The 18,782-nt window shown below is 36.4% G+C and overlaps 1 protein-coding gene across 1 annotated transcript in view; it reads right to left on the reverse strand.

Moving 5' to 3' along the window:
• The window catches only part of HFM1 (helicase for meiosis 1), a 140,519-nt gene that overhangs the window by 66,116 nt on the left and 55,621 nt on the right, over window positions 1-18,782 (reverse strand). The window contains exons 15-21 of the mRNA XM_078156573.1: window positions 18,433-18,534; window positions 16,993-17,138; window positions 16,182-16,276; window positions 15,346-15,479; window positions 11,410-11,457; window positions 8,473-8,553; window positions 1,305-1,396 (exon numbers count right to left, since the gene is read on the reverse strand). Coding sequence (XP_078012699.1) covers window positions 1,305-1,396; window positions 8,473-8,553; window positions 11,410-11,457; window positions 15,346-15,479; window positions 16,182-16,276; window positions 16,993-17,138; window positions 18,433-18,534 — 698 coding nt within the window. The remainder of the gene's footprint in view (window positions 1-1,304; window positions 1,397-8,472; window positions 8,554-11,409; window positions 11,458-15,345; window positions 15,480-16,181; window positions 16,277-16,992; window positions 17,139-18,432; window positions 18,535-18,782) is intronic.

Genomic DNA, 18,782 nt, shown 5'->3' on the forward strand with positions numbered 1-18,782 from the left:
GGTCAACTTGACAGAGTTCTTGACCGCCTCTCACTTGAATGCCCGAGGTCTTCCTGACCAGCCCAGAGCCCTTATGTCTGGGTGCCAGTTTGGCTCACTCTGAACCAAAAGCTTCAATTGGGCCAGGAGCCAACTACTAGCTTCCCCACCATCTCACTTTCCCAATCCAAACCCCAAGGCCAGAAAGAGGTACAGATTTCCCTCCTCCTCTTACAATACCTGGCCTATCCTGTGACTTTCCCAAAGCCCTATAGAGAGATCTGAGGTAGAACTTGGCTATTGTCACTCTGAGTCCAGCAACCTTTCCACACTAACATGTCTCCTGCAGCTAAATTTTCTCATTTAATTATGATCACTGATGCTTTTGGACTGATTAGAGATGCAGCTACAACTTCTATACAAATCACTTTCCTACTTGGCCAGTAAAGCTATGACAAACTATTAATATAGCTGCTGAAATATGCTGATAATTTTGTTAGTGAAAACACAGCATAAATTATTTAAAGTGGAAAACAAGCTTTTGCTCCAACTTAGTTTGCGCAAAACCATACACTTTAGCTGCAGCTGGAAGACACTCTTGAACTTGATTAGAAAATATTTTTTCCTAGAAAGTGATCTATGGAGAAATAATCTTTCATTGTGTGTGATTGATTTTTTGCTTATGGTTTTCTTCTTTATTATGAAAGGCATTTGCATTAAAATGAAAACTCTTTACCTCCTCTCCATTAAATTATACTTCCTGCTATCTAACGACATGCTAATCCTGTTTGCAACATAATTCTTTCCACGGCGAAGAGAGACTTGTGAGTTAGACAGGCATCTCTTTTACAAAAATATCCACATCCCTAAGAAGTTGGGACAGAACCAGTAAAGAAGCCTACCATGACTGCAAACATACCCCCTCGCCTCCACTTTGTTCCTACTGTTGTTTCCAACCCCATTCCTCCTGTTTTCAGCATACTGTCCCCCATCAACAACAGCTCCTTCATCACTCTACCATTACCAGCTTGCCCTTTTCGGCCCTCTTCTACTTCATGCTATCATTGACAGGCATGGGCAGGACACTGGCAGGGAGTAAATAACATGTGCTCATTCATTCCACCATAAGAACGACTTAATTAAGTAGAGACTCTTTCAGAAGAGGAAAAACATACTATTTTGAAGCAAAATATTGCATGTATTAAACATTTGGCTTCTTTACTAAGAACTGAACTAAGCAAACAAAAGCTAATATTGTACATAACCATGTTTTAAATGGTTTTTATCACATTTATGGGCTTGTTTTATTGTTAAAATAAAATTACCAGCTCTGATAAAGTTTCTGTTCCCTTAGTTGTACAAAATTTCTTCACTGTCTCAAATGTAATATAATACCACGCCATTAATCTTCCTGCCTCTGCAAGAAAAGATGGAAAAAATGAAGTATTTTGTTAAGCAGATAGAACAATGTACCTTTTAAACAATTCAATAAGCATTTATTTATCACTGACCATGTGCCTACCAGAGTAAGGCTAGGAGGACACAAAGGAAGTGAAAAACTACACTTTCTCCCAAGGTTCCCATCCTTTCAACGTCATCACCCATCTGCCTTCTTAGGAACTACAATTAAAGTTGGAGTAGTAATCCTACTTCCTTTACTGTCAGAGAAGCAGAATCCTGAAGGCTGTTCTGAAGCATTTAGATGTGATCTTAAAACTAACACTCAGAGCTCCTCAGTGATATGAAATAGAAAAAGTAATGATTATGTATGTGTACATACATGTGTAATATACATCTATGTAAGTACATGCACTCGTATGCACATATACATGTATGTGTGTGTATGCATAGAAGGCCCTCCAGGACTGGAGTGAGGAATCATTGGGAAAAGAGAGCCCTGCTAGGAGAGCTTACAGCCATTTGGACCTGAGATAGACACATAGATAGCCCACCAACAAACCGTCTGGAGCTTGGTGAAGAGGCACAGGAAACACCTAGGAAGGGGCTAATGAACAAGCTGTCCCCGGGATGAGGCATGCTTCTAAGAGCTACAGCGTCTGGGAAAGGGGGAAGAATTAGCCCCTGACTGGGAAAGGTCCTGGAGAGCAATTTTATTGGTGTTGGGAGCACCCAGGGAGGGCAGTCAGTATGTGTTTGAAGCAGGACTTCTAACACACAGTCTTTCTGGCTCTCTACCACTAGACCACAATATCTGATAGCATGCGTTGATATCAACACCTTGTTAGGCTCATTAATGACTAATTTATGACTTGTTAATGACTAATATTCCTGCAGAGGTGGAGGGGGGTAGCAATAAGATGCAGGTAAGATGGGAGGGGAGAAATGGAGAAGAGAAAAGCACCAAAAGAAAGCTTCAGAACATTTCACAGAAGCCCCAGTTTTAGAGCTCTAGAAAATCAGTGTGGCCTTTAGGGCCCTAAAGGATTGTTAATTTCCCTTGAGACCCAGGAAGTATGAGTGCTGGAGTGACTTTCTGGAGGTGGTCACCAATTTACATACGCTACCAGTGCAACCTAGTCTCCCTTCTAGAGACACAAGGTGGAGAGAAAATCCTCTTCCTGGGTTGGCTTCACAGAGAGTAAGAAAGGTTACTTAATAGCACGAAAGAGACAGCAAAGGAAAAAAAATCAGAAAAAAAAAATTTTGTGGGGGGAAGGGAACAAGCATTTACCAATGAGCTGGGGAAGGAAATGGCAAACCATTCCAGTATCTTTGCCAAGAAAACTCCAAATGAGGTCACAAAAAGTCAGAGGAGATTGAAATAACTGAACAAGAAGAACGCTATGTGCCAGGCACTGTGCTAAGTGCTTTACAAATATTATCTCATTTGATCCTGATAACAGCCCTGGGAGGTAGGTGCTGTTATTATTCCCATTTTACAGCTGGGGATATTGAGGCAGACATCAGTTAGGTGACTAGCCCAGGGTCCCACAGCTAGTAAGTGTCTGAGGCTAGATGTGAACTTGGGTCTTCTGACTCCAGGCCCAGAATTCTACCCACTTCACCACCTTGCTGCCTAAGGGTAGAAGAGAATCAAACCCCAAAATGAAGCTGGCAAACGGAAGAGTGGGACACTGTTGAAAGAAAAGAAGAACTTATAGCTATACCACCATTTAAAGCTCTTCCTATGGGAAGTGATTTTAGAATACTTCATAGTCCATGAATGACCAAAGGAAATATAGACTCATTAGCAAGTGGAAGTAATCCTATTACCTCCCCCCCTTCCCCAGGTGGAAAATGTGGTAAGGTAGGTGGCTCCTTACTGAAGGACTATGTATAAACCACACCTCAGTTAAATGGGACTTTCACCAAACCAATAACTGAATCCACTTCTATTGATGCACAAAGAAAAAAATGACAGAGTCAAAACACACCTGAAATGCATTCCACATGACATTCTGAGTCAAAAGCTGAAGGACCTGAAGGTCGTAACTTTGGAAATGAGCAAGTCATGGAGAATTAGGCATTTACCAGCTGACTGCTTGAAAATTTTAAGAAGATTTTGTTTTCATAACTTAACATAGAGATGAGCACTGGTAAAGGAAGGTGTTCACTTCACAAAGATAAAAAAAATATGCTTCAAAAGAAGAGATTAAACTATTTCTTATCTAAAGGGCTTTAAATTGAAATTTGAGGGGGAGGAGAAAAATGTATGAATATTATAAAATAGGACAGTATGGAGAATAACAAATGAAAGAGAGAAGGAAGCAGCCTATCAGAAAAGAAACTCAGCATTTCTCAGGTAGAAATAACAGGTAAGCAGATCAGGAACATTATTTATGGCACCAGATGATTATAAGCTATAAGGAACTGGGTGAACTTGAAATTTTAACTCAAGGTAACTACAACTACATATCAAGGCTGGGACCAACCATAATTCCAAAAGGCCAAAGATGAAGCATGCTACTCACCTCCTAAAAGACAGGTGATAGATTCAAGGTGCAGATAGGGAGATTGGCAGATTGCACTTTCGGACATGACTAATGTAAGAATTCATTTTGTTTGACTACGTATATTTGTTACAAAGGTTTTGTTTTCTTTTTTTTTTCCCCCAATGGGAGAGTTAGGAAGGAGAAGAAATTAAATGCTTGCTAACTGAAAAAAAATTTAAGTTAAAAAAAATAAATCTCATAATGTCACCAAGACTTGGTGGAATGGGACTCATGATTAGAACATGATGATAGAATGGTAAACAAAATAAATACTTAGTAATATTAATAATAGATATTTATATATGGATTTATGGTTTACCAAGTGCTTTCTATTCATTTAATCCTCACAACAAGAAAAAATGAGTGAGAGCAACCTCCTAGGCTAAAAAGGTATGCCAGACTCATGGAAAGATGGAATGAGATATTTCTTAGGAGTGAGCTCTCCCCTCACCACATCAAAATGATACAAGAGTTCCAAAAAGCAGAAAATTCAGCAATGATGAGATGATAATAACGTACTCATAAATGTACCTCAATGTACTACATTGAAAAAAGCTAACAAAACCAACTTATTTTGCTTCTATTTTCCCTTCCAAGGGCAAAAAATGACTAAAAGGGAGTTGATTCCCAATATAAGTAACATGATAGTAAGAGAGCACCTAGCTTCCCTCTATGAATTTAAGTTATTTTTCTGAAAAGTATATGCTTCAAAAATATAGCTATTCAAAGTAAAATTTGGTTTCTAGGTTAAATAAGGTATCTTAACTTGTTCATAAAAACATGACTTTTACATGCCTTTAAATTATCTGAAGTTACTTGGAACTCAGAAAAGTTAAATAAAAGTAGCTAAATCATGAATTCGATTCTATGTTTAAGTATTAAAGAGGTAATTATTTGTTGCTATCTTTTACAGTTCTTTGAATGTGTATTTTGTTCTAACTCTAGTGGTAGAGCACAGAGCTCTTGACCATGCCTGACTGACTATAGCAAATCAAGTCCCATTCATTAGCAGATGGGACACTGGGCAAATTATTTCATCTCCTGCACCTTAATTTTCTAATTGTATCTGTCTCACAACAGAGTTGTGAATAAAATGCTTTTCAAATCATAACATACTATATAAATAAATGATTTACTATTATCTTCTTTGGATCCCTGTATACAAAAGGTCATACCTAAGTGGCTTCTGTGTATCAGTAAATTCATTTTGCCTGTGCTTCAGAATAATAATAATAATAATTTTCAGTGAAATAATGGTGGTTTATTTTTTTAAATTTTTTTTTGGTAAAGTTAGCAAAAAACTTCAAATACATGGTACTACATGCTTGGGTACTGAAAGAACTGGTGCATATGACTGCTGAGTGATTGTCATTGATATCTGAAAGATTAAAGAGAATAGGAGCTCCACCATAGCACCAGAGAAAGGCACATGTCCCAATTTTCAGAAAAGGGAAGAGGGCATAGTGTCTAGACACAAAGAGGTGATCATCTCTCTGTGCTCTGCCTTGGTCAGACCTCATCTGCAGTACTGTGCTCACTTCCAGGTGTCATAGTTTTAAAAAGGACATTGCTAACATGCAAAGCGTCTACAGCAGACAACCAGAATGCTGAAGGGCCTTGAGTCCATGTTGTCTGAGTATCAGTTGAAGTAACTAAGCATGTTTAGCTTAGAGAAGACTCAGGGAGAGAAGGATAGCTGTATTCAAGTATCTGAATGGCAGTCATTCAGACGAATGATTAGACTTGTTCTTTGGTGCCAAGCAGGCAGAACCAGAAGCAGAATGGAAAATGGGAAGTACTTAATTTAGGCTTGATATCACGAAAAACTCCCCAACTTGCCAAGAAGGGGAATGGCCTACATAGAAGGAGGACCCCCTTCTCAGTCCTCCAAACTGAGGCTGGACCACTTGTTAATTATGTTATAGCAGAAATTCATTTCATGTATAGATCCCTTCCAACTCTCAAATTTTGTGAACCAATTACAATTACTCTCTATGATGACCAGAAATCAAAGTGAAAAGATGGACTATCCAGGGGTGGGGAACCCGTGGCCTTGCCCACTCCTGGCTACCAAACAGTAGAGCACACTAACTGCACACAAAAATAGCATACCTTGCAAAGCTGAGCCTAAATGTCAAAGGAAATAAGTGGATGTCTAGTAAAAGGGAAAATTCTGAATTAATCCTTCAAAAAAGAACTCAGGGTGAGCACAGTATTCAATGTAGCAATATACCAAGACCAAACAGAAGAAAGTTAAATATTTTCCAGTTAAAGAAGGGCTTTTTTTATGTGGCTAGGGCTAGACAAAGACATAAATGTGGGCTGTGGGAATATTTCTGTCTGTTGCTTAATTTCTTTAAAAAACAAATCTGACATTGAGTGACAGTGAGAAGACAAAAGAAATATCAAAAGACTAAAGAATCTAATAAGTAAAAGGCATAATGGGGAAAATCAGGAGAAGAGATAGAATTAAAGCAGCATTTTAAAAGGAAAAAGTTCATCCCCTCCTTACTAAATCAATATTATAGGTAGAAAGAGAATACAGAGGGATGTCTCTTGGTATGATAGGAAGCCATGCCAAGGGATGACTGGCCTGGACTTGAAGAGGAGAGAGAGGTTAAGAGAGATTTTCAATTTCCCTCATGCATTCATAGTGGGGAGAGAGTGAGGATAGAACATTCCTGGGCAGGGGGGAGGGTCATGGAAGGAAGAGCAGGAGACGGGTAAAACCAGAAGGGAACAACTGGACAGCAACATGAAACATGCCACAAAGGAGGCCAGAGTGAAGTATGGGAGTGGCATTACAACTCTGGTAGGGGAGAGGGGTTATGTGGATACTTCTGGAAATCAACTTCTATAAGATAGAGTTGTACTTTTTGGGACTGAATCCCTACCATAGGGAAAGAAGTGGCTGGCTATCTGGAAGCCTTGGATAGAGCTGAACAGTGGATCATGAATTCAAAGGGAAGGTGGCAGGTCATCAAAGGGATAAGCAATGACACAGGACTAGCCCTTCTGGACTAGGGTTACGCAGCATTTCCACTACATCTGGGTGTCTCCATTGAGAGTTAATATTCTTGGGAGGAAATTACAAAGAATTATAAGAAAAGGAGTGAATGAAAAATGACATTTCTTGGAAAGAACTGCTACAAGTTAGTATGGCTGAAACAGAAGGATGAACGGGGAGCAGGTAAGAGTAGGCAGTGCACTCTATCTGCCTGGAAAAAGTGAAGGGTAAATAAAGAATAAAAGAATCAGAGAGAATGACACAATAAATATAAATTCAAGGAACTTGGAAATGGGTTGGAAAAGACAGGGAGTTGGGAGAAGAACAAGCTCAGACTAGCAGAGACAAAAACAAACAGGAATGAATAAGCGTGAGCAAAAAGACAAACAAGAAAGAATAAATATTCAGAGTTCTGAATATAAAATTTATCAAGGATAAATGTGCTCACCAGCTGCAGAAGTATAAAGTGGGAGAGGTGTGGCTAGACAACCGTAAACTCAGTCTGATTCAAAATTGGCACAGGGCAGCCAAAATGCCATTGTTACCTTTGGCCATAATAAGAGACAGCAGAATGTCCTAAATGGGTAAAGCAATCGTCTCATCGTATCCTGCTTTATCTGACCACATCTGGAGCACGTACTCAGTATTGACATTGCCTAATATTTACAATATTTACATTTTAAGGACATCAAAAAGCCAAAGTTTATTCAGAGGATGGTGATCTAGATGGTAAGGGAACTACAGACCATACCATATGAGAATCAACTGAAGGTAACAGGGAGAGTGAGTCTGAAGAAGAGAAGACTTAAAATATGACAGCTGCTTTCAAAAGCACAGTTATATGGAAGAAGAGCTAGACTTGTTCTGCATTCTGGGGCAAAAGAAGCTGGGATTCACAGGCAGAAGTTGCAAACATTTAGGTTTGATGTGTAGAACAACTTCGTAAGATTAGAGCTGTCCAAGAGTGGAACAAGTTGCCATGGGAGGTAGCAGATTCAAGTAAAGGCCAAAAAACTACTTATAAGAAATGCGGTAGAGGGATTGCTGTACAGATACATGTTGAAAGATAATCTCTAACGTTCCTCTCAACTCAGACATTCTGTGATAAGGAATAGTAGCACTGGCACACTCAAAGGCTTTGGTAATTCCAATTTACACAAAAATATCTGGCAGAGGGAACGGCATAAGCAGTAAGGAACCTTAAAACTACCAATCTGCCACTCAACTGATGGTTCTGATCAACTTTGTAAACAGACTTCAGCAACTCTCTACCCGAGGCTTCCCTATGCAGAGGATCTATACAACACTGCTTCTGAGGATAACAGCACATGGAGAATTGAGATCATAATATCAAATAAAATCAGCTTAATAAATTTCTAGTTTTGCCTTAACAATGATTTAAAATTTACATTAATGGATGGAATGCCCCAAAGAAAATTCTAAGTAATGGACCAAATATACATGTATCTATTTTCATAACTATGTAAAGGCATGGAATTGATCATATATAATGATAAAGTAAACAAACATTACCAGTTGATTTGAAATTAACATCTTCATCCATCTTTATCAAGTTGACAGAAGATAAATCATTCAAATTCTTCAAACACAACTCTTTGAGGTAATGAAAATATACTTTAATTTTAAAGCAGGAATCAAAACAAAATTTTAGCGATAATAAAAATACACAGGAAATTTAATATTACATACAATGAAGTTGTGCCACTACAATATTTCAAAGCAAAGAAACCACGTAAAATGCCAAGAAAAAAGTTACTTATTACTACTACTACTATGATTACTACCACAACTCCTCCTCCTCCAACTATGTAACACTTACACAGCTCTTTAAGGCCTATAGTGGGTTTTACAGGGGTTTTGTCATTTGATCTTCACCGCCCGGGGGCTGTGTTATTATTGTCTCAATTTTACAAAAAAGGAAAATGAAGCGCACGCAGTGTAAGTGACACGCCCAGAGTCCCACATTTAAATAAGTGTCTGAGGCAGGATTTAAAGCCAGGTCTTTCTGACTCCAAATCCAATGTTCTATACACTGTACCACACTGCTGCCTGATTTCTTGTTTTCATCTGAAAAATGAGAGGATTAGACTAGATGATCTCTTAGATACCTTGCAGCTATAAAATCTTTTGATTCTACGAAATTCAGGAAAAATATTAAATCATGTACCATATATGTATTTGTTAATGTTGACAAATAAATTGATATAAGACAGAATACAAGATTAAAATATTTATATATATATGTGTGTGTGTGTGTGTGTGTGTGTGTGTGTGTACACACACACACACACAAACTGCAATGTAGTTGCCATGGTAATGACAAATTTTAATTCCATGACCAGCATTTCAATACCATGGTTTTGCATTTAACATACACTTATATTATAAGGGAATTTTTACTGTAATCTTATTAATAGAAGTCTTCTATTTGCTTACATCTCACCAGATTTAAGGGGCTCTACTTATAATTTGTTCAGCTTTTTAGCCATATAAGTTTTTGTTTGATTCTGTGAACAGTATCCAAATATTTTTGAAAAGAATAAATTATTTCAGATGGGAAGAGATGGATTCATATGGAAAATGTTTCATTCAAACATGTTTCAAACCACTGAGTTCTGCCTTAGCAAGGGAGACACCCAGTGTCATGTTATAATATTCACATTTATCTCATAACATGTAAATAATAATATGGAGAGAAGATAAATCTTCTGCATTGAGCACAAGAAGAAAATATGCAGTTGAAACATTAAAAATGAAAACTGTCCCTCCATGAAATAGCAAATAACAAAAGGAGACAAGCTGAATCTCACACATTGCTACTGACTTGAGTCAAAGGAATAATATAGCAAGAATCTATTTTAAATATACTTGTGAAAAGATAAATCTTAGTGCTGAGGGGACAAAGATAAAAAATGACATGCTCCTTGTCCTTGAAGAATTTACATTCTACTTGACGGGAACAAGACAAGCAGAGTGAAATGGAGGAGGTGCCAGCCAGATCCTCCTACTCACATGCAGCAGCAGGGGTAAGGGGCAGGACATTCTCCTCAACTAGATATTCTCATGTTTGAACTGCCATATTTATAGACCTATAAGGTTATACTATAGTAACTATTTTTAATATAGGAAAAGTCTATTAAAACAAGTCATTAAACAAGTTAAAATTGGCCCCAGGTAAATTGTGACTATATTAACAACTACACAAAAGAAAAGCCTGATAGCCACTCGATGAGGCCAGTGTGAAGCCTGTCTTTCGACACTAGCATTTTAAATGTTGTACAGTATATTTAATTTCCACACACAGAAAGAAGCTTTATGTACTTGAAAATGTCATTGTTTTATTTTTAACACCTCATTTTAATTTTTCATATGTATACTGTATATAAGTGGACAGACAGACAGAAAATAAATTAAAATTCCCTACTTATACCTAGTAGCATGAAACAATTTTACATATTGGCTAAAATACAAAAATAGTTCTCTTGATACTGATATCATTGTTTAATAAGCATTTCTTGGTTGATAACTGGGATATGACACATATTCATGATTTGAGCATAGGGAAAAGGAATTATATTATATATTATAGGTGGTATTGAATTTGCAACAAAAATTAAATTATCAAAAAATAAGGGTGTTGGTCAACTCCACCAGCCAGGTTTTGAAAGAGATAGGTATTATATAAAGAAATTTAAGAATTTTAAAAAAAAATCAAAAGCCTATTCAGAAAAGGCACAAGAACAAAGCTTTATTTACATACAGAATAGAGTTATTCTTATTTTTACAGATATATGGTCACTATTAACGTAATTTAAAGAAAAAATAATGACCTTTTCAGTAATTCATGATATTATAAATTTTGGACTGCCGTAATGAATAAAGCGCCAGCCTTAAAGCTCAGCTTCTACTGCACACTCATTCTGTGACCCTGGAAAAGTCAGTTAAGCCCTTAATGCCTGAGACAGCTCTTTAAAACCATGAAGTTATGGGACAGTTACCCAACTCCATTGGTAGTGGAAGCTTCCTCACCTGGGTTTCTCTACCCTGGTGAAATCCCAAGTCCAGAAAATCAATCAATCAATAAACAAATGCTGCAGTCTAGATGAGAAGACGCAGTCCACGAGAATGCACAGAATGCATTTTTGTTTAGAAAGACAAAATCACACGGAACACTCTCCTGGCCTGCAAACTTGGTTGTTGTCGAGCATTTCAGTTTATCCAACTCTTCGTGACCCCTTTGGAATTTTTTTTGGCAAAGACACTGGAGTGGTTGGCCATTTCCTTCTCCAGCTCATTTCACAGATGAGGAAACTGAGGCAAAGAGGGTTAAATGACTTGCCCAGAGTCACACAGCTAATAAGTGCCTGAATCCAGAAGAGTCTTCCTGACACCAGGCTGGCACTTATCCACTGCACCATCTTGCTGCCCTCAAACTAGTCACATACTAACCTTGTAATTTTGATTCAATTCCATTTTTGTCCATTCCAGATGGAAAATCTGCAGATGGATAAAAAAGGAAGGATAAAAAGATAAAATATAACATTTTCATTTCATTTCTTTCTCATATGAGAAAGCTTATAACTCAATTATCTATGGAAAAATAGGTTTATTTAGTAGGCTTATTATATGATAAAGGATATGTATAATCTTATTGAATTTAACCAAGGCTTAAATTTAAAGAAAAATAACAATTATGACATCTCTTTATTTTTTTTCCTTTTTTTAAATTTTATTAATTTATTTTGATTTATCAATAATCACTTCCATATGCTTTTGAGTTTAAAATTTTTCTCCCCTTCCCTCCCCACCACCCTCCCCAAGATGGGCACAATCTGATATAGGCTATACATTTGCATTCCTATTAAACATAATTTCACATTAGTGGTGCTGTATGTAAAAATTAAAACCAACAGAAGGAACCATCAGAAAGAGGAAACAAAACTCAATAGAAGAGAAAAAAAATGGCAATTCAACTTTCATAGTTCTTTCGTTGGATGTGGATAGCACTTTCCATCACGAGGCCTCTGGAGATGTCTTAGATCCTTCTATTGCTGGGAAGGGTTAAGTTTATCAATATCAGTCATCGCACAACATGGCTGTTATTGTGTACAACGTTCTCTTGGTTCTGCTCATTTCACTCAGCATCAGACCATACAAGTCTTTCCAGGTTTTTCTGAAGTCAGCCTGTTCATTGTTTCTTATACCACAATAGTATTCCATTACATTCATATACCACAACTTGCTCAGCCGTTTCCCAATTGATGGACATCCCCTCAATTTCCAATTCTTTGCCACCACAAAGAGAGCTGCTATGAATATTTTTGTACATGTGGGTCCTTTTCCCATTTGTATGATCTCTTTGGGATATGGCCCTAGAAGTGCTATTATTGCTGGGTCAAAGGGTATGCACATTTTTATAGCCCTTTGGGCATAGTTCCAAATAGTTCTCCAAAATGGCTGAATCATTTCACAACTCCACCAACAATGCATTAGTGTTCCAATTTTCCCACATCTTCTCCAACATTCATCATTTTCCTGTTTTGTCATGTTGGCCAATCTGATAGGTGTGATATGGTACCTCAGAGTTGTTTTGATTTGCAGTTCTCTAATCAATAATGATTTAAAGCATTTTTTCGTATGACTATAGATGGCTTTAATTTCTTCATCTGAGAATTGTATGACATCTCTTTAATGTGACCTAAATTTCTTTCTTGAAGCAACCTAAGAAATCATTCATTTCATGATTGTGCCTAAGAAAAACTGAGGCCCAGCAGCGTAAGCAACCTAAGGTCAAACAGGCGGTAAGTGCCAGGCAGGATTAGAACTCTGTCCTTCTGATTTTAAATCCAGGGCTCTAGCTACTAAACCCACTCTTTCTTTTTGATGAATTTTTTCCTCGAAATAATTTGGAGCTTTTATTAAATTATAAACCATAACTTTTCCTTTCTCAATTTTCAAAGGAAATATGCAACACTTAAGTTTATATTATTAGAAATATTATTAGCTGGTTTTTCAGGTACCATAAAACATAGTTCTACTGAAGACTCTATTAACATCTTTGGATGTTCTGGTTACATTCTGGTGCAGAAGTAACACTCGGTTGTCTAAAGAAAACCCATGCTCTGGTCACCCCACTCCCACCACCTCCACCCCTCACACACTGGAAAAGCCTCAAGTATAGGCCCACTGATTATGTGTCTGTTGTTCTGGGACCCTCCTGGTGTGAAAAGGCTCATCATCAGCTTATGAATTTTTCAGATTGAGTGACCTTCAAAGACTATTTAATAAGTCAGAAGGATTGGTAGAGGAAATGCCCACAGCAGTAAAATCATGGTTCCCTGAAGCACTGAGAATACCTTAAGATGTACCACTAGATCCCTCTTCATTGCCTCCTCAGACGTAATCTGAGCAACTGAAAGCCTGGAGCAAAAGAGAGGGTCTCCCCCAATGAAGAGGCTTTACATATAAGCCCAGCAACAGATGTCTATAGCCTGGCTCTTTTTATGATCATCTTTCAGATAGTCCAATAATTCTTCCATCTGTCTGTCTATCTATCTATCTATCTATCTATCTATCTATCTATCTACCTACTAATTTATTTACTGACAATTGGGGTTAAGTGACTTGCCCAAGGTCACATAGCTAGTAAGTGTTTGGTCTGAGGCAGATTTGAACTCAGCTCCTCCTGACCTCAGAGCTGATGCTCTATCTACTGCACCACCTAGCTGCCCCCCAATAATTCTTATATTATCTCTCCTCAATCTATTTCCAGGTCAGTTGTTTTTCTGATGAGATAGTTCACATTTTCTTCTATTTTTTTCATTCTTTTGACTTTGTTAAGTTGTTTTTTAATGTCTCATGAATTCATTAGCTTCCACTTGACCAATTCTAATTTTCAGGGAATTATTTTCTTCAGTGAGCTTCTGTACCTCTTTTTCCATCTGGCCAATTCTGCTTTATAAGGAGTTCTTTTCTTCAGTGAATTTTTGTGCATCTTTTAGCATTAGGTCAATTTGTTTTTTTAAGGTGTTATTTTCTTCAATTTTTTTTTGTTCTTCTTTTACCAATTTTCTTCTCATAATTTTTTCCCTCTATCACTCTTATATCTTTCTTTTACTCTTCCAGGAATTCTTGTTGGGCTTGAGTCCAATTAGCATTTTCCTTTAAGGCTTTGCTTATAGCTGTTTTCACACTGTTGTCTTCTTCTAAGTTTATATCTTGCTCTTCCCTGGTACTACAGTAGTTTTTTTATGGTCAAGTTGGTTTTTTTGTTGTTTACTCATTTTTCTAGCTTATTTCTATCTATGTCTATAGACATCTTGGATTCTCATGAAGTATTCACTAGTTCCATCCTTGGAACTTTTTATTATGTCTCTTATTGTGTTTGGAAAGTAACAGATATTTGTGTAAATATATTATCTCTATCCCCACACAACCACCCTCACCCCAGGTTATGAGAGCCCTTAAGGTAAAGCCAATTACTTATCCTTTGGTGGGCAATGTGATGAAAGTAGAGAGATTACCTACTCTATCATGATCTGTGTGACCTTGGGCATGTCACTTCACCTCTCTGGGACTCAGTTTCCTCATATGTAAAATGACAGAGCTGAACTAGTGGAACTCTAATGTCCTTGTAGCTCCAGATGTATGATCTCTGATCTTATGATTTGTGTCACCTATAACACCTAGCACAATACCCTGAAAACAGTAGGTTCTCAATAAATGTTTGAAGAATGAATGAATATACATATGGCAAACTACTGTTCTCTTTATTTGGAAAGCTGGTCTTGTTACTTTCAAACAGCAAATTTCATATTTTCTAAAACTGCAGTAGCCCATAATAGTCTACAATATCTACTATACTACCACAAGTCAGGTTTCTAATTGATATTCAGCAAACAAACATTTTCATTTTATCCCACTTACCACATAAAAGAATATTCTAAGAGTCATTAAATATAAAACTAAATGTTAACCAAAAATATACTGTGATGAAAATGATAAGCATATGTTTTGATGTCATATATTAACTGAAAAACTAGCAACTATAAAGTTAGAACTCCATGGTGATGCTGAAAACAAAGAAAAAACATGAGAATGTTAAAAGATGTTCCTTGTAACGATATTTAATAACATTAAAGTTGGTTTTTTTCCCTAAAAAAGTCTATACTTCCTTTTAAACGTTGCTATTTCAAACATGATTTGAAAGGAAAGAATAATGAAAAGTAGGTAATACAATGTCTTTATCATTTTGGATTGCCACTCTTCCTAAATGTGTGCAATGTACAAATAATATCAAAACCTATTCTCTGTGGTAGAAACATACATGTTAACTTAAAACTTATGGCTATAATTATTTATTACATTTGATTCATAATAACAAACCATAATGAGCTGGATTTTTCAAGGCTCTGATGTAAAGCAAGGTTGATCGTATCCATTCCAAAGCTACACTGACATCTGTGATGGTATGCAGTACTATTTCTGCATTTAAATGCTCAATTAGGTGCTTGTGCAAACTAAATAAAAAGATAAACTCTCCATTAGCAACACAAGTTACAGAGATAAAACTCCTATTTTTAATGTTAGAAATTACAATGTACTCATTATTGTCACTTCAATGATAACTCATAATAAAAGGTCAGAAATAATTATTACGAGTGAAGAGTCTGTTCAACTTCAATAATTGGGGGATTCTGCTGTCCTGCATGACTAGAAGGCATATTGTTGTAAGGGAAAAATCCAGGGCAATAATGAACAAAAACAAAAAAACCTTGGATCTGTACCAGATCTTTTGCTAGTAAGACACTAATACTATATAATTTTTAAAAACCTCACAGATATGTAGAGAAATGAAGAAAATAAATCTTTTTTTTCCTTTTTCTCTTTTAGTGGCTATGTCTATGATATCCTCTGAGGAGCAACTGAAGAGTGGGGGAAAATACTGCTCAATGAAATTATTTGCCTGTACTCACTGCCAAATCCCCAGATTTTCCATTTGGTTGTTTAGTATTCAACTATATTAAATAGGGAATTTTCAAATTCTCTGAAGAATCTCCAAAACCTCTTAAGTCTTTCTGTAATGTAGGATAAACTTAGTTAATTATCAAAAACTTGACAAATTTCTTTTTTCTGAACAAAGTTACAGTTGAACACATGAGAAGAAAGAAATCAACTTGCAACGTGACTGTCTTCTGAAAGTCTACATGTCTCTGCCATACCTGCTCTCGATGGTATCGGTGCCAGTTAGCATCTGCACGTACTTCTCCCTCGTACTTAACCTAGTCATGATAACTGCAGTGGCCGTAGTGTCGAACTACAAAAAACCCAGAGATGTAGCAGAAAATCCTCATATTAACCCTCCAGAATAATACAACAGAATTCCAGAAACAATCTGATCTCACTTTCAGTTAGTCTGCATCCTGGCTGAGCGATCAAGAGCTCCTAGCAAGCACTTTTATGCACAGTCCATTATGTGAAAGTCTTATACTTGGCACAAGGGCTGTGAGCTCTCTGTATGAAAGGTGACAATGATCAAAATACACGTGTGTATAGGGAACCACATACATCTTGTGAGCTTCAGTGTAGTTGTTCAGTTCAAAGGCTGAGCTTCAAGGAAAAGCAGCAAACGCTGCAATAATTCCCTGTAAAACAAAGTCTTTCCCTGCCCCTATAATGCTGTAATATATTCCCTGTAAAGCCTGCTTTTATTTCCCACTCTACCGTGGAAATCTCTTACTGTTGCCACTATCCCTCAATTTTAGATAAGGAATGAAGAAAGAGAGAACCGAAGGTTATTGTATGTGTTTTAGGGAACAAGCAGGCAAATTTGGGAGCATCTAGGTTGAAAGTACTTCTTACAAAAATTTCCAATCTTGTCCTAATCTCAATTAAATTTACCAAACAATAACATGACAAATACCATATGAACAATATAAAAACCTAATCTAATCTTTTAAATCTTTAGTACACTGAAAAATAAGTGGAACTAAATCTTCTTTAAAATTGCGTCAATAAAACAGAATCACTTACTTGAGGACGGCCAGCCCTACCAATCATTTGCAGAATATCTGTTTCACTGTATTCTTCAAACATTCCTCCAGCATAGTGCATTGTAGATTTTATAACTACTAGATGGGCTGGTAAATTTACTCCCATAGCTAAGGTACTGGTAGTAACTGCATAAAGTTAAGGTACGATAATTTCATAATTATATAATTTGCATTTTGGGAAGGCATTTCAAATTTATAAAATTGCACAAATTGTACAAATCAAAATTATCTATTAAACTGTTACTTTTGAAGTTTTCATTACAGGATGCTATAACATCTGTTTCACTAAGCTCTCCAAAAGAGATTACATATGCTGTCACTATATCCTTAAAGGGTCAAATATAATGTTGAGAAGAGTAGTTTTGGATGGCAGCATGGAGTTACAGTCACAATTGTCATTCTGGGAGGTGCTTCTCCCTATGGAGTTAAGGAAAGTATGTGTGGATTTAATTTTGATATATGATATATATATAACATAAAAATAAAAATATAAATGTGTGTGTGTGTGTGTGTGTGTGTGTGTGTGTGTGTGTAAGCCATGAAGAAAAAAAGAGAAAAAAAAAGGGGAAATTTCTTTCTTGTTAGAACTGTCTTAACTGTTATTTTATGAAGAAATACTATAAAAGAATTTTATGAAGAGTCTGTGAGAAACCTGCATTTTATAGATACATTCTAGGAAGACTGTTACTTGTGACAGTTACAGAAGACAAAGAAAAAAAAGGACTAAAATGACTTATTTCCTGAGAAATTGAATTTAATTCATCTCAAGAAAAAACATGAAGACTCTTGAGAGATGTTATTTGGTACCTGAAGTGAATTGAATAGAAGAATTGTGTTTGCATAAGTGAAAACAAGTCATTTGTCATTAGAGTAAGGGTTTGAGGTGATATCACTGCAATCCTTCACAGTTAAAATACTGCAAGTAATTATGTATGTGTTTATTGTATTATTTATTTCACTGTTAATTTATATATTTATTCATTTTAATATTTACTTAATTCTAAGAGGTTAAGGGATTAAATACAAAGAGAAGTTTTTTCCAGTTTGTTAAATAATATTTGTAAATTGTAGTGGGGGCTCAAACTAACTAATTAATGAGAAATAGGTTGTTTAATAAAAAATAATCCACACACAGGCGTGTATTGCCTTAGGGTTCAGCATGGTAAGATTAAATACAGGAAAGAGTCAAGTGGCTGTATTAGGTGTAACCTATAAATGAGGCTGGCCAACAACCTAAACCCTGCTATAATATAACTAACATTTAGACAGTTGGTATTTGTAAACATTTAAATATACGTGAATTGTTGAGGATTCCTTCACAAAAGTAGAACTAAAAGGAGACTAACTGGACCATTGCTTCCCTCTCTCAGACAGGATCTTCTCAAATATCTTCTAACAACTATAGTAATGTTTTACTTACAAAGGACTGGTAAGTCTCCAACTGTAAATGCTCCCTCAACAATTTTTCTCTCTGATATCTCCATACCAGCATGATGGTAACCAATACCACATGTTAAGAGATCTATGAATAAAATATTTGATCTGCTGTTTATTGCTGCATTTCAATAAGAAATTTGTTAATTTTATCCCACATCTGAAAAGTTTTCTCTAAATGAACTCAACAATAAATGAAGATAAAGCAACAACAATAAAATCGTTAGCCTCAAATGTTTAAACACATAAGTACAAAGTATGGATAACAAGCTCAGTGGGTCCTAAGGCAAGGAGATAATTTTAACACAAAAAGTTACACAGAGACTTGGTGGAATG

This window comes from Phascolarctos cinereus, unplaced genomic scaffold (assembly GCF_003287225.1).
Source record: "Phascolarctos cinereus isolate Bilbo 61053 unplaced genomic scaffold, phaCin_HiC Scaffold_5;HRSCAF=322, whole genome shotgun sequence".
NCBI classification, from domain to species: Eukaryota; Metazoa; Chordata; class Mammalia; order Diprotodontia; family Phascolarctidae; genus Phascolarctos; species Phascolarctos cinereus.